The sequence below is a fragment of the Chanos chanos genome, chromosome 6 (assembly GCF_902362185.1).
Source record: "Chanos chanos chromosome 6, fChaCha1.1, whole genome shotgun sequence".
In the NCBI taxonomy this organism is placed as follows: domain Eukaryota; kingdom Metazoa; phylum Chordata; class Actinopteri; order Gonorynchiformes; family Chanidae; genus Chanos; species Chanos chanos.
In genome coordinates this window covers 33,041,155-33,057,460 of record NC_044500.1, presented here as the reverse complement: position 1 = coordinate 33,057,460, position 16,306 = coordinate 33,041,155, and the positions used below count along the sequence as shown (strand labels likewise).

Below are 16,306 nucleotides of genomic sequence, written 5' to 3'. Positions count from 1 at the left end.
GTTTTTTTTTGTTGTTGTTGTTTTTGTTTTTTTTAATCTTGTGGAACTTAACAGAAAAGACTGTGGTAATTTTCTCTTGTTTCTCTCTGTGGTTCGTGACCTTTCATGGTAGTGGAGAGGATTTCTCTTATATAAAAACTAACCACTTGACCTTAATCCCGACTTTTCACGAGGAAACTTTGTAAGTCTTTGTCCATCTCTGCCGTTTCAGACTTGCGCTCCTAAATGTCTTACTTGAAGTAACGTGACCCATATCGTAATACTGACCCTGTTTTTCCGTATGCACTCGTCGGCATATTTAACCAAGCACTTTGCCATATCAGCCACAGCACATTTACCCAGACCAGCCTGAGGGTCATGCTGCCATTCACACACAGTACTTCTTAGACTTGCTGCATTAACGTCTTGATACAGATTTGAAGAGGTCTCCTTGGAATGCTTTTAGATCCCAGTTTTACCCGTGTTTACTCTGGATCTCATAGCGCAGAGACTTCTCTTAACATTTGAATGATTTTCAGATATTTTTTTTATCTGAAAATTTGGAAAAGCACTTAACATTGATTTGTGCGTATTGATTCATTGCGACCATAGTATTGTTTCTATAATCGAACCTCACGGAGGTTATTCCATTCAAAGAAAAATCAAATGAATGTGGATGTCAATTGTACAGACTGGTCATTGCAGCTCAGAAAGGGACAGTTGTGAAGAAAATAAACTCACCTACTTGTGACCTTATTCTAAAAAAAAAGAAAAAAAAAAAAAAAAGCTATAGGTACAGTGTCACCCGATAAGAAGTGACAAGCCTTACACTTACATGTTGTGAAATATAAAGCTCTGTATTCTGATGTGTGTAGTGCTTCAGCCTTTATACACTCATCTAGCAATGTTTTCTGTGAAGCTTAGGCCAGTTCGATTGCAGTCATGACCTTCTGGTCTCCCTTTTCTTTCCATAGTGTGTCTAGGTAGTTAACCAGTAGATGCCACTTCCAGTACTTTCAAACCGAATCACCTCTCCAGAAAACATTTGTCCAAATATTGCACAGTCTGAACCCTACCTCTGACATCCATACAAAAATAAATAAATAAATACATACATAAATAAATAAATGAAAAGGAAAAAAAAAAAAAGAAGAAGAAGTCGAAGAAACCCGCCAAGCCATTTGAGGAGCTGATAGCACTCTTGAGGTGAATGCGTAACTGGAAGCTGACTTATAAGATACAGTTAGCCTAAATGATCAGAGCGGCAGATAGTTTTGATAGCCACTCAGGAGAGACATGTCGGTATGGCACACAGTACTGAAGAGAGCAGTTCACTGCTCATCTCTCTTGCTCCTCACTCTCCAGTCATTTTTACTGAGAGCTTTTGAGTGTGTCACTACGCGCCTGGTCTAAATTTCTGTATTTTCCCTCAACACTGAACTATTTGAAAATCCAGGTATTAGAAAGGTAAATGAGAAATAATAATAAAAAAAAAAATCTCAGCATCTCAATGTGAATCTCAGGTTTTTAAAATATTTACCTATAAATCTGTATTTTTCTTAGCATAAAGAACAGTTTAGGCTAACGCAGTATAAAGCCATAACAATCATGATAGATCTCTTTAAATTAGAGGTGACTGGATTAAACCCAAAAAACCTCCCTGTTCTATTTTTTAAAAGCCTAGTTCAATTCTTTGTGAGTTAAACTCTGCTTGTTCAATGTTATATACATGGCCATGCGAAGCTGGTGCCTTAAAATTGAAGTGTCTGATGCCAAACGAGATGAGAGAGAGGAAGGTAAAAATGGCATGTCTCGCTGCTCTGAAGGCTTGGTCACCTGAGCTCTGCTATCTAATCAGATGTCGTGAGCTAACATGCAGCTGGGACAGGTGACCTTCAGGATGAGCTTGACAGACATTTGTAATGCTCACTGAAGACTCGATTCACAATCAGGTTTTCAGTCTCTGTGCTTGCAGGAGTAGTTCATTATAATTAGCAGTTCTAGTCAATACTTATCAAATAACATTTGTGTTTCAAAATCTTTTTCTTTTTTTTTTTTTTTTTTTGGCCTAACACCAAAAGCCAGAGGTTATGATTTCAAAAGCATAGGAAGGTTAAGTTCTATTTAGGAAAAACAAGGTATGATTTGTAAATGCTTTCCACTGGTCTGTCTCTGTATTAGCATGTGGGCTATAGTTAATTTCTTAAATGGTTGTGTAGCATGTTTGGGGAAAATTTGATGTTTAGTGGTTTCAGTTTAGTAGCTGTTTTGTTCTCTAATGTGTATTTCTTTCTCTACCCATAGAAGCACTGAACCTGTGTAGTAGAGATGCTGTTGTACCTTAAATGCATTTTCCTAAAGCATTCCTTACACATTTATGAGAGATTTTTCAGAAAGCATTCCTAAAGCATTCATAAATTGCACATGCAAGCTGTATGAAGCATGGCACATCGTGTCGTCATGTTTGCCTCCGTGGGCCTCATGGCATCTCATAAAACATCCTTGATATTTTTTAGTAAATATGGTTTCAGTGTTGCATATCAGTAATTCCACTTCACCAAACAAAGTCTGATATACGCTAAATGCTTCTTACTGTTGACATGTGCAATTTGTTAATGCCTTATGAATGTTGTTTTGTATTGCACTTAACATATACTTTGTGATAATGCTTTTGTGTTTTTTCCCTACTTGTTTATTTTGTAATTAACCACAGAATGATCAAAGTGATTGCGCTTAAAGTAGCTTAGATTATTTTTATCATTATTATTTTGTTACTACAAAGTAAAGCTATGTTATATTGTTTCTTCTTGTTTTTTTTGTCATTGTGTGTGTGTGTTTATGTAAATTGTGGAATAGGGGAGAACTTTCTTGTGTGTATCTCATGTAAGAGGTATGAAATGTTTCATCACATGACTTTCATTTTTATTTTTTTACCCTTGACTCAGAGTTTGATTTTTTTTTTTTTTTTTTAACTATCCCTTCTGACATGATCTATTGAACCGTTGCAGCCTTAATGAATTTTTACAGTGTGTCTTTGTATAGTCTGTTTATATTTTCAGTGTTAACTCTAGTGATGTTTAATATGTTGGCACTTAGAGGGTGGTTCCGCATGTAATTAGGTGGCATTTTAAAGATTAACCCTTTCTATATTTCAGGACAAGATTTTTACTATAGGACAAAATAGTCATAATGGATACCATTGTCTCAAAGGATACCATAATTTTCCCACTAGATCAAAATGATGTGGAAATCTATGCACAGTGTACTTTTTACTGCACAATTTTAGAGAAATTTTATATTTCCCAGGGGATACATTTTTCAGAGTTATAGTGAAATCCCCCACCCCTTTGTCTTTAATAAGTCAATCCAATAACAAATATCTATTTTCTCCTGAAGGTTAGGTTTGTATGCATACCAAAATGGTCTGAAAGAATGATCTGTATTTTATTACACTTTTGATAAAATTGGCAAGATTGTAAATACTGCTTGCACCTGAGGCTCAGAGGAGATTGTTAACTGAATTTTTCACGATCGGCTAAAGAAATGTTTGACAAATCAGCTTCATGTTATTTTAAGATCCAAGAGGATCATTTTACTCCCATTCCTTTTTGACACAGCCATGCAAAATTTCTGTCATACAAATCCATCAGCTATTTCAGATTTTCTCTGTCATTTTTCTTGTTAAAGTGTATTTCAAGTAGTGTTTCGAGCAACTCAAATGTTTACAAAACTATGTTGATTGGTATATCTTTATGTGGGAAGTTGGAACAGAGGGAAGATTCATTAAAAATGATCTCTGTACCGGTTTCTGGCTCCTGTGATCTCATCAGGTGTGTATGTGTGTGTGTGTGTGTGTGTGTGTGTGTGTGAAAAGCTGACAAAGTAGGAATTACAGTTGTGTTGACGTTAGCAAGTTTAACATCTGGAATAACTAGGCAAGATGGTATTCAAACCAGACACTAGCCCAAATAATACAAAACTGAGGCCAAGGAAAATCCGCTGACATCGCAACCTCCCATCATCAGGATTGTTCACCCTTGTTTTATGGTCATGGGCATTAGAAGGGTGAGTACACCTGGAGACACTGAACAATATGAGGAAGCCTCTTCAGGAAGGCAGCAGAATGCCCATTTTATGACCAAATGCACCGCACAAAAATGGCACATGAAGAGCTGTCCCAAGTTTGCATTTGAAATTCACTGGTGAACAAACGCATAATGCTGACGGCTTATCTTTTTGAGCAACGCTGATTAAAAAAAAAACAACTTTCATCGTAATTAGCAAGCTAATTAGAATTTCACTATAATTACCAAGATCCTAGCTGAAATCAGGATATTGGTTTCAGAATCTTATTCAAATTCAAGAGCTCTGTAAAATAGACAAGTAAATGAGATCCTTGAAAAGATCCTGTTCAGACAAGTCTTTGCAGGATCGAAATCAGAATCAAGCTCATCTAGACAGCTGTCCGTGCCAGGCGCCTATCCGAGATTCTGTCAATGATTCACATGGAATATTTGCCCCTTTTTTTTTTTGCAGGATTTTGACAAGGACTAAACAACTGTCAGGTAATACAGTAATTACATATAACACAGATACTCTTCTAAATCTAAACTACACCTTTCTTTCCTTTTACATTGTACACTGTTGTGAATTGAGGCCGCGTGGACTGGAGTACATGAGCAAAACCATAAAGTTGATTACTGTTTATAATTAACTCCAATAGACTGTAGTGAGGAAGAATGCTAAAGCATGAAGTACTTGGTTACTTGGCCTCAATTTAAAATTAACTTGACAGTTTAGGCAAACAGCATGACTGGCTTAGGAATGCTCCTTTTGTAATGTGGTGTCATTTCGTATTGTGGGGAATGAACATGTAGCCCATACTTTGAACATGCATTGGCTATTTTGAATAGCATGTTTCCTGTATGCAGTAAATATTTATAATTCATCTGATGACCTATTATTTAATGTAACTTATACTATATGTTAAATAATTACATAAAATAACTCTTGGTTGTGGAATTTCATTGAATTGAATGGTCTTTTGTACTTCCAAGTCAGGTTCACCTCCTCAAGACTGGTGCCATTTCCTGCTAGGAATTCCAAGAAATAAAAACGAAATGAAATATCAAATCTCAAATCCATTCACGGTCCAACGCCAGCTAGGTGTAATTCATGGTTGGGTTTCATGTCCAAACCTCTCACAGAATGTTTGAATCCCTGTTTTGGATCTGAGGCCCTTTGTGCATTATGTGATATATGAAGTGGACAATCATTTTGAATAAAAGTCTTCAAAGGCAGCTTTTTAAGTATTTCCAGTCATGATGTGTGTCCCACTGACATTAAATATAGTTTGTTTCCTCAGTGATAATAAACATTTGGTGTATTTTTTTCGTATATTTTGAAATCCTTTGATTGTCCTCATGGACCATTCAAATTTTTGTGTAGAATCTACTTCTTTTAAGATCCACTCACACTGTTACAAGGTCTGAAGTTGATCTTTTAAAACTCTTTCCAAATGGTAAACTAGGAGATTATCAAGAATCAGTGAAAACTTGCCACAAGATCTTTGCCGTGGAAAACACCAGACTCAAAAGTCATACAGTGGAACCCTGTGTTTTCTGCATTCCCCCAGTTATACTTACAAATATCTTGTTCTCCACAAGTTACACTTGTTAAATACAAAGAACTGAAGACTCTGTAACTGACTGGGGGGTGGGGGAGGAACGACGACCAAGTCTGAGACTTTGAAGTGACTGCAATTTTACAACTGTTTACTTGCTGCATGAATTCAGATGGATTCAGGATTTTAATAAGAAAAATATACAAACACACCTGGAACTGTGCACAAACCAAGTCTTCACAGGAATATTTGTTCAGGCATCAAAGAGTAAATGTTAATCTGTACAGCTCTGTGTGCTTTGTGTACCCTATTGTTTGAGTGGAATGCTCGACCTTCCTTCTGGGAGCTTAAGAGCACAAATCTAATTCAGTGCTACCAACTTACCTACTGAACACCTGATATACCCTCACTTTACGCACACACACACACATATATATATACAGCGCCGACCCGCTAGGCCGACAAGTCCAATCCACAGTCGACTCCACCTCGCAATTTACAGCAACTTATATATATATATATTTGACTTAGGACCACTCAGACTTAGGACGTCTGTCTCATTAACCTTATGGCAATGTCTTATGATGACCATTCCATCTGCTTTACCATAACAACAGCTGGTTGTGCAGCCATATTTATTATTGTTTGGGTCTCAATCTGTTTTTTCTGTCTGTATACATATATGTGTGTGTGTGTGTGTGTGTGTGTATATATATATATATAGTGTGTGTGTGTGTGTGTGTGTGTGTATATATATATATATATATATATATATATATACATATATATATATATATGTATATGCGTGTGTGTGTATGTGTGCATAAATGAACTGATCATATTAACCTTTACAATAAATTACAATTCTGAACACATGGGACCCCCATTAGCTTGCTGAGTCATTCTGCTGGAAATAAGTAGTAATTGATTCATTTTATTCAGAAAAGTATTCAGTCATAATTTGCCCTTATTTCCAAGCAGATAAATGAAATAAGCAATTATATTGGCACTATGTTTTTACTTCACAATGATATAAACAGAAAAGCGTTCATATGCAATATATTTAAATACAAAAATAAATTCCTATTTCAAGATATGAGATTTGACACACATTCATAAAGTTCTTTCCCCAAAGGACAGTTATTCTTAAATTAATCTTGCATGAGTAGAATCAGCTGAGAATTACTTTTGATCTTATTAGGAAAACAACAGTCCCTTACATCTATTTGATCATTTTACAACTTTTAACATCAACCCTTCATCAATCTAGTGAATCAGTAACTCTATCTGCCTCCCTTTTCAGCCTCTGCATAGCCTCAGGTGGGAATACTGAGGCTGTCTTCAGTTGCTCCCTTGTGTTCTTTCCCATGCTTTCAGTTCCACAGCACTCTCAGTACTTTCCCCCATTCATCTCTGGCTTCCCTGGAATGGGGTTACTCTCTGAGGCATCTGCACAAAGATAAAATGGGATCAATTTGAACATATAAGACGATGTTATATCTATCCATCTCTTAATTCCGTTAGTTGTCACATCTTCCCTAACAAAAGAATGGGATATTTCCAATACAATTATGCTGATTACTCTGCTGATGTATTCTCAGTCGTATTCCATATCTGCAGAAATGACACAAACACTGCATGAACACAGTGTATAACATGAAGGCAGTTTGCTGCTTCCTGAAATATACATCAAGATCGGCAATGTGAGAGTACCTGTCAGGTGGCTTTTGTGTTTGTGGTGGACGAAGAGCAACATGATGAAGAGCGAGAAGCCCATGCAGCCGAAGATCATGCCACATAACAGGAAGCTGTAACTACCCTGGCTGTGCATGATCTAAGAGAAAAACGGTCAGTAAAGAAAGGAGCCTTCTACTTCCTCAGAACTTAGCAAAATTCGCTAAACACACACACACACACACACACAGACGCACACAATACATGGTAGATCCTTACCGATCCTACAAGCAACTGAAGGAGCATTTCTCCCATCCCAGCGCTGGTCACTAACACTGTGGTGGCACAACCTTGGTAAAGACAGGATCAGCCATTGTCAGTGTTGTCTCACAGGTATTTTTCATTCTGCAGAAATCTATGACATAATGCACACTATTGTGTATTATGTCAGTGTTTGTCTGATTCTGATCCAATCAACATTGTTTGTCTGAGAGAAGAAGACTGAGTTGAATGGCAGCTCTGCTTGAATAAGAATGACATTTTTCATTTTAATTCTGACGCTGACCGGATAATCCAATGTCAAATACAATATAAAGAAATGGAAATGAATAATGTGTGTTGGCAGGTGTGGCTGCTTTCATGCGATGAATTAATACTGTATTTTTCTAGAGGTGGGCGGTCCCTTCGTTTGCTCCACCTTCATTACGTATTTCACACCTTTGTAGTCCAAAATGTCCTCAGTAAAGGCCAGCATGCAGGGGAAGATACTGCTTATGAACAGCCCCAGTAGACAGGTCCCTACGAACAGGAATATGCTACTGTAGTACTGCAGAAGCAGTAGCATTAGTACAACTATCACTCCAACCTAAAAAGGAACGAAGATTGGCAGTCAAAAAGAGTGCACTATGAGAAAAGCAGTGGAGGAGAACAATAACAGGTTGAGAGATTCTCCACCTTAAGAAAACAGGGATTGACAGTGAGATGGACTTTGGTATGCAATGTTTTCAAAACTTTTGAGCTGTTGTCATTTACTTCTGATACACAGAACCTCCCTAAAATAGACCGTTGTCAGAACATGAATTTAAGACGTAATCCTTCCTAAGTGCCACGTAGTCAAGGCACAGCAGGATGCAAAAGGAGGATGTCTGTTTCTTCAGATGCATTTAAAGGAGTCATTCTTTTACGGCATAATTCTCTTTTCCATTTGACGTGTGCCAGTTTTATAACCACTTTAAAAAAAAAATTTGTTTGCATAACACGCTGAGCTAATGTCATAGTAACGTTGTGGTTGACAAAACACTGTAAGCCAATCAAATCAAATAAAGTACAGTATGAGGACAGAGTGGCAGGATGAGAAATACGAGATAAACCAGGAACAGGATGGAAAAAAGGAAATAAACAGGGAAATAAATACGGCATGGGTTTGAGAGAGAAAACAATAAGGACCTGCACACTGGAGAACAATGGAGTCTGATACCTGGCTGATGATGAGTAGACGCATTGGCTTAAACCGATAGCACAGAGGAATGGCTGTGAGGCGACCGATGGTGATGGCTGCCCAGAAGACGCAGGTGAGGTAGCCCGCCGTCTTGTGTGCTAGAGACATGGGGGGGTCGACGGCGTAGGTGTAGACAAAACCTGTGTATGAGCCCTGGATTGTCCAAGAGAATTAAACACATGATATTCAAGGCATCACATTCCCATCTGGAATGAGCTATATGTGGTGTGACTGCATGAGAATGAAACATCACGGAGCGTCTTCTATTGTGCCATAATGAGCACTCAGCACGGATAATAACCCTCACTTACCAAGTGTGGTAGGTGGGTTGTACTGTACACAGAGCTCAACAACATCTATCTAGGACATTCCTCAAAAGGATGTGTCACAACTTACCACAATGCCATCAGAGAAGAAGAGCACCATACCACCAAGGGCGTGAATCCCAAAGAAAGACAAAGGTTGTCCCCAGAGGTTACTATGCAGACAGCAGTTGAACAGGTTTGCATGGCCTGTAGGAAAAACAATTTTACAATCATACAAATGTTTGACAAATATTGTTATCTGTAGGTCATTCTTACTTTCAATCTAGTTTTTCAGGTCACCCACACCTACAGCAGTCTCCTTTAAAATACGTCAAGCGGAGCTATTTCATAAAGAACATTACACCACCCAAAAGAAGTGTGAAAATAATGGGCTGAGAAACAGTCTTTTTGCTGAGGAGATGACACATGACTGCAGCTGTTACCACTGGTTTCCTGGATCTGGTCAGCTGCCTCCAACTGTCCTGTTGCACTGCGACTTCTCATCGCAAGCACGTCTCCATCCAACAGTCGAGGACTTCGATTTGAACAAAACGGAATCAGCCTTTCTCGGTACATGAGTACAAACACAGCAATGGGAACAGGGAGCTGGACACAGAAGGAGATGCTCTCATACATTTGGACAATTACACACTAGGCCTACATATTATTACAGAAAGACTCCTCACAAGACATTTAGAGAATACACATGCCATCCTGAAGAAGTGGACTTTGACCTCATTAAGATGCTGTCCAAGGCACCATTTCATTACAAATCACTGGAAGTACAACAGCAAACATGCACCTATTGCTATCTTTTCCTGCCACTACTCTGTCTGTGGTGACGATAAGCATAGTGTTGGCGAACAAATATTTTTAAACAACCTGATTTATTTGGAGGACATCCTGGTATAAGTGAGGGAAGGATAGAAAACACTCAGTAGCAGCAGCAGCAGCCAACAGATAAGCTCAGAAAAAGTGGACTATTTTGTATATTTTATTATTTTTGTTGAACACTCTTCTAACTGTTGGGTAATGGGCAACATTTTCCTTAGAACTTGTGAAGGGCAGCAACACAATGTCCCAAAACACAGTCCCTGAACCAAAATGACTACAGGAAGTTACCACACACTGAAGCATATTTCCTGAGGGTATGCAAAAGCTGCTGAGTGCTGGGATGTTGCCCTGGACACTATCATTTGCTTAGGCTGGTATTCAAATCGTTCACACCAATCATACAGCTACCAAAGATACATATTACTAGCAGAGCAGAACAGTGCAGCTAAACTGAATGACAACTATAATAGTCTGATCTGGACACTCGTATCAGAGGCCTAAAAAGGGGGCTACATATGAAATACACTATTAGATAAGCTTCAACAGTATATTATTGCTACTGTGCATACAGTGAATAAGCTGCTAATATAATTTCTTCCTTACAATTTCCACCGTTACAGACCATACACAGATACAAGCAAAACAACACACAGAGAAAGAGGACTCACATTGATGAGTGCCATGATCCAGAATGCATAGGAAACATTGGTGACAACCTCCCCCTCTGTATGAAGATGGTAAGAAGACACATTGTGCACATGTATGCCTGTTAACTTATTCCTCAGGTGGCGTAATTTTGATTCTGGGGCGGTTGTGCTATTGGCCAGTACACAGTTTGTTTCAGACAAAAAGGGGTCAGCAATGAGGGGGCTGACAAGTGCTCCAAGACCCACAAAGAAGTGCAGAGCCTGGAAAAGTGGAAAGAAAGAGATGGGAGAAGAAATGTGTCAGTTCATGCAGGCAAGCATATAAAACTGATCTGATCAAACAATATTGCAGCTAACCCTAGGTCTGTGTCTATGTGAGACAGATTTAAAGTACAACTGGATGAGCTGAGGAGCCTAGGTTTCAGTATTTTCACCAACAGCTACCGAACATGGGCATGGTTATTTTTCAGTACGCATTTTGATTAATTTGGGGATTTTGCTACAGAGAAATAGACTTATAGACCAGTAACTAAAATGACATAACCATTCAATGGCTTCATAATGTATCTGAGAGGCCTCCAGTTTGTACCAGCTGTCTGTTCACAAAATTCCAAGATTTCTATAAACCATTAAATGCCACTGCCCAAACCAAGCCTCTATCATGACTTCATGTTCACTAACCTGCAAGAAGATGGTGGAGTTCTTCTGGTAGATTCTCACCAACTGCAGGTTGGAAATGGTGTCAATAACACCCATGGCCAGACCAGACACTGCCATGGCAAAGGCCAACATGAGCACTTTGTGACAGAGGGGAATGACTGAGAAAACCACCGAGATGATGAGGGTGGACACTGCCAAGGCTGACAGGGAACTCAAAAGCCTGGGAAGGACATAGGTATGGCCAAGCATGTTAAAACTCAATGGTGAACTGCTACTATGTACTATGCAAGAGAGAAGTGGTAAATATTAACATTATCACATAACCCAACACACACACACACACAAACAAACAAAAGGCTGCTCATACATTCTATAACACTATTGGATTCACTGGTATTTTTAGACTCAATGGAAATGGACGCTTCAGTTCTTTGTACCTAGAGCCTGACACAACATGCATCTTGAAAACAAGTAATGATGTAAGAATTTCAGGGCAGGACTACTTATTTTATACAAATTCCTTTGACCACTATCTCTTAACAGTTCTAGGTTGACAAATACATTTTGGTCAGTTTCTTTTATTTGTCCTTTGTGGTTGGGATATTCACAAAACCTTTTAATTCTAAAATTCTGAAGCACTTAAATTCGGTTTGAGAAGTGTCGCCCTCACAATCCACCAAGATATTACTAAAAACGCACTTTTTTTAAATCAAAGAATGTACCTTCCTAAACTTTAAACAAGTTTAAGTGATGCCTTAATACTTAGTTTTTTCTCAGTAGCAGTTTGTTTAGACAATAGTAATTTCCATTACACTGTATTCCCAGTTATAGGTCCCACAACACATCACTTATATCTTTGCCAATGTACTATAACAGGGTTTGATTACATGTAAGCCTTAGTCACCTGTTTGTGGATCATAATCTCAAGAGTACTATCAGTTTACCCAGTAATCAGTTTGAAATAATAGCCAAGGGCACCTTCTAACCTGATGCAAGATAAAGAACTTAATTATTTTCTTCATACTAAGTGGCAGAACAAACAAACAGAAAACTAAAGGAACTTTCTGAATTACAGCAGCTAAAGATCCATGACGGTCAGAGGGAGGGAAACAAGTTTGGCACAAAAATGGAGAGAGCACAGAATTCATTATGAGAAAGCATAGAGGCAATGTTGTAAACATTATAACACTGACAGATGCAGATGTCAGGCTGTGTAACTGTTAATCTGTCATGTCTTCTATTTGAATCCATTTCAGATCTGAAAAAACATATGACATGTTGTGCTTTAAAAATAAATTGCACTGATTTGCAGAGAAATCCTTTGACATCATCAGCACTGCAAGATGGCCTACCAAAACTTAAACAACATAACTAAACAACCGGACACAATCGATGGCTATTTGCAGACAATAATTGGTGAAATGCAATAGAAGTTACACTACATTTATGTACTTTGTACTAAATTCATGCACTCGCAGTTTAGTTTAATTAAGTTTGGATAGCGAGTTTTTCCGAGACTTAGCTGTATAGAAAAGGACACCAGTTTTCACAATTCTTACAAAATGGAAACTAAATAGGTAAAATGTTGAGTTAACTTTTCTTTTTTCTTTTTTTTAAATAATCAGAAGTTATAGTGCTGAGAGAGAGAGAGACGAGCAGTGTTAAAGAGCTAACAATAAGTCTCTGTAAAGACAGTTCTAGACTGTTTCTGGGTCCTCAATACCACTACTGAAAGACTACTACAGCCAGAACAAACACATGACCACAGCAGGGGTTTCCACAACACGAGACAGAAGATCATAACCCTGCAATGACCCGATATGTCTTGGTGAAAAGCACATCACTTCAGCTACTGTTCCAACACAAAATCTAGTTATGAACAAAACTTGGTTGAAAAAAATATTGAACATAATATGATAAGAATATGGTCTGTATTTGTAGGAGTTTACCTCATCCTTCATACTGGTATCTTACATGCGTTCACTACAGAACTGAAATACATTATTCGAAAAGTAGGTTTCTTTCTGCCATCCAGCACAAGAAAAGTGATACAGCACAAACAGGTCATTTATAAACAATAAAAATTCAGTATATATTAAACCCTTTAGTTTACAGGGACTTTTGAGACAGAGTGTTGCGTTCCCCCAGCCCTTATGTTTTGAAAAATGTGTGAAGTTGTAGAAAGTGAGCAACTATTTACTTTTTTTTTTTTTTTTAAATTTATTTGTCGTTTTATCATCGTCATTTAAGCGTTATGTCGCAATTAGGGAACTATGCGGAGAAAAGTAATGAAGGGACTAAAATGATTTTATCACATTTTTGGACTGTGACTTTTTTAATTCCATCACTTAACTGACACCTACTGACACAAGTGTTTGTAAGACAAATTCGGGGTACTTTGAAAACAATTTGATATTTGATTACATAAGGTTGATGACATTTTGCATATAGGCTAAACTGTCGACAAATCCCATCAGAACTATGTTACTGTGAAAGCAATGCTGAACACTATGTTGGTTACAACATTCACATAATACTTACGTTTTACTGAAGAATCCACCTACTGTGCTACCTATGAACATGAAAAATTGCTGGGAGAAGAACACCAAAGTGATCTCCTGTAGCGTGGACTGAGTTTGGCATCGTAGATCGAGGATGGTGGGACCCAGGAACGCGATACACAGTCCAAAACTGAAAAATACACTCCAGTATGTCAAAGTATGCTGCCAGTTTCGCTTGAATAAACCCCAAATCTGTTCGTCAACCCTAAACATGTTGTCAAAAGGCCCTTAATAAGCGCTTGAGCTGTCTTCGTCTTTCTGTATCAGTCCCTCATCATGAAAACAAAATAACTACATATGTTTGTGCGTCTCGAAGTTTCAAGTTTGCCGGAAGAAGCCAAACTATTGGTGGCGCAGGTAGGCTATTGTGATAGCGGGGTGATCCACCCACTAGTTACGGCCAAAGATGTTGCGCTCTCTGCGTTTCCAACATTTCCAACTTCGGACGAGAAACTGCACACCACCTTGTTCAGTATTAAGCACATTAATAATCTTCGATAGTCATGTAACATGTGAAATTTTTTCTTTTTAACAAAAACTCCATTTGCGCGTAAAGGCTCTAATCCATTGCACTTTTTCGCGTGTCGTGAGGACACCGGACTATCGTTTTTAAGTGCAATGGTGAGGTTTGATCACAGGGGAAAACTATTTAAATTGGCTTGACCCTCTGTCATTATTCCCGCTGGGTCGGTAGGACAGGAGCCGCTCGTATGAGTGGTGTAAACGCCCTAAGTCTTCCTTGTCAGAGACATTTGGTACGCAGAGACACATTTAATATTTGGGGGTTAAGATACAGATAAATATTTATAGTTTTTCTATTTATAACGTCCCCCTCTATTTTCTCTTTAGTTGTTTTAAAAGTGAATGGTGAATCAAGAAGTTATGACATAGTTTAGCTTGATTCATACTTATAAAGTCTTTTGTAGGTTCCACCGACATTTTATTTGAAGAACAGTTATGACTGTAAAAAGACTTTAACAGTGTGAGAAGAAACCTTCCTTAGTAAACTTTATATGATTAACCCTTGGCAACTGCTGAAGTATAGCTGAAGAGGTATGTGTCCAGGGCCTGGACTTGACAGATTGCTTGAGTGGACACAGGATCAGCTCAGACTCTATATAAAATTCACTGGTAAACTTCCACATCATAGGGAACACAGAACACTTCCTTATTTACTGTGGGTGGACTCAGACACAAAATCCTTTGGGTGACACGTGAACACACCTTTGTTTTACAGAGAAAAACTGAGAATTTAACTACGTGGGAACACTGCTTGAGATGACAAGTTGAGTGGCTTAATTTACAGTGAGAAATGAGATCAGTACCATTTTAGATGAATAAAAAGTCCACACAAGTGATTTCAATATAGAGAACTTCATCATTTATTTCATTATTTGTTATTCAATCACTTTTGGTTTTTCAGCAGTCACAATACATTCAGCTTCAGTAGATTTTAATAGAATAGACAAATCACGTAAAATATTTAATATCACATTTCATACAAAAATCTATATATACTAAATCTTTTATAAAACGTTTAGACATGATCTAAAGTCATTTAATACAGTCATCTCTTTTCTGGCAAAAATTCACAGGGAATATTGAAAACACTTGTTAAAATACATATATATTAATATTCTTTCCAGTAGAGTATTTAAAATATTTTATGTACCACAAAACACACACAACAGTACCTTCTCATTGATACTAAATTAAAATAAAAAGTAGTGAATTTGAACATCTCTCTCTCTCTCTCTCTCTCTCTCTCCACTATGGTATCTGTTGCCTCCTAGTGGATCTTTAGATGCAAAGTTCTTGTCATCTCCAAATCACCCTTCAACCACATTGCCATACCGCACTCACCAATGCAAACTGGCTTTCATAATAAATAGTTAGTGCCTAGACTTTGGGCTCATGGTGTTGAAAGTTTAAGAGGAAACAAAAGTAAAATAAATTTCAAGACAAAAATTCAAGAGGAAACTTGTATGCTATGTGCAAATATAGTGAAGCAATTCATTCAAACCTCTGTAATCAACCTCAAGTCATGTGCAAATTCTTGTGAGAACTCATATTATCTGTGAGGATCATATTGTTTTATATTTTACATAACAGTATATCACACCAACCCTGACAGGATTCTTCAAAAACAGTCTCACTTTCTCATATGATTTGAATAAGACACTTTCAAATGCTTCAGTAGATGATAATCACTTCAGTAACCATCTATGTGAAATCATAAGACCAGCAATAACACTTTCCAATCTATCATCTGATTCAGTGGCTTAAGGTTTCATTTTATCGCAGGTGTCCAGATTATATTACAAGGTGCAAAACTTAAAATTATATAGAAGGCTATCTCTAACTGTACCTATCACTGGTTTATAAGTATATCTGCATGCTTAGAGGTAATGTTGATGTGTTTGTGCCATAAAAAAGTGATGGATAACTTTGCTTCTACTCAGATGTATTTGAAAAGATCTGCATGGAAAGTCTTAAGACTTCTGCGTGTAAGCTCATGCACGGAT

General features: G+C 37.8%; 1 protein-coding gene across 1 annotated transcript; it reads right to left on the bottom strand.

Annotated features, from left to right (window-relative positions):
- Nucleotides 1-6,992: 6,992 nt before the first annotated feature.
- Nucleotides 6,993-13,994, bottom strand: mfsd4aa (major facilitator superfamily domain containing 4Aa). The gene is made up of 10 exons (XM_030778281.1): nt 13,762-13,994; nt 11,242-11,440; nt 10,582-10,821; nt 9,523-9,685; nt 9,171-9,286; nt 8,754-8,927; nt 7,994-8,141; nt 7,556-7,626; nt 7,316-7,436; nt 6,993-7,051 (listed from the first exon to the last, which is right to left on the bottom strand). Exons 1-10 carry the CDS (start codon nt 13,992-13,994, stop codon nt 6,993-6,995), a joined length of 1,524 nt encoding a protein of 507 aa, XP_030634141.1.
- Nucleotides 13,995-16,306: the final 2,312 nt, after the last annotated feature.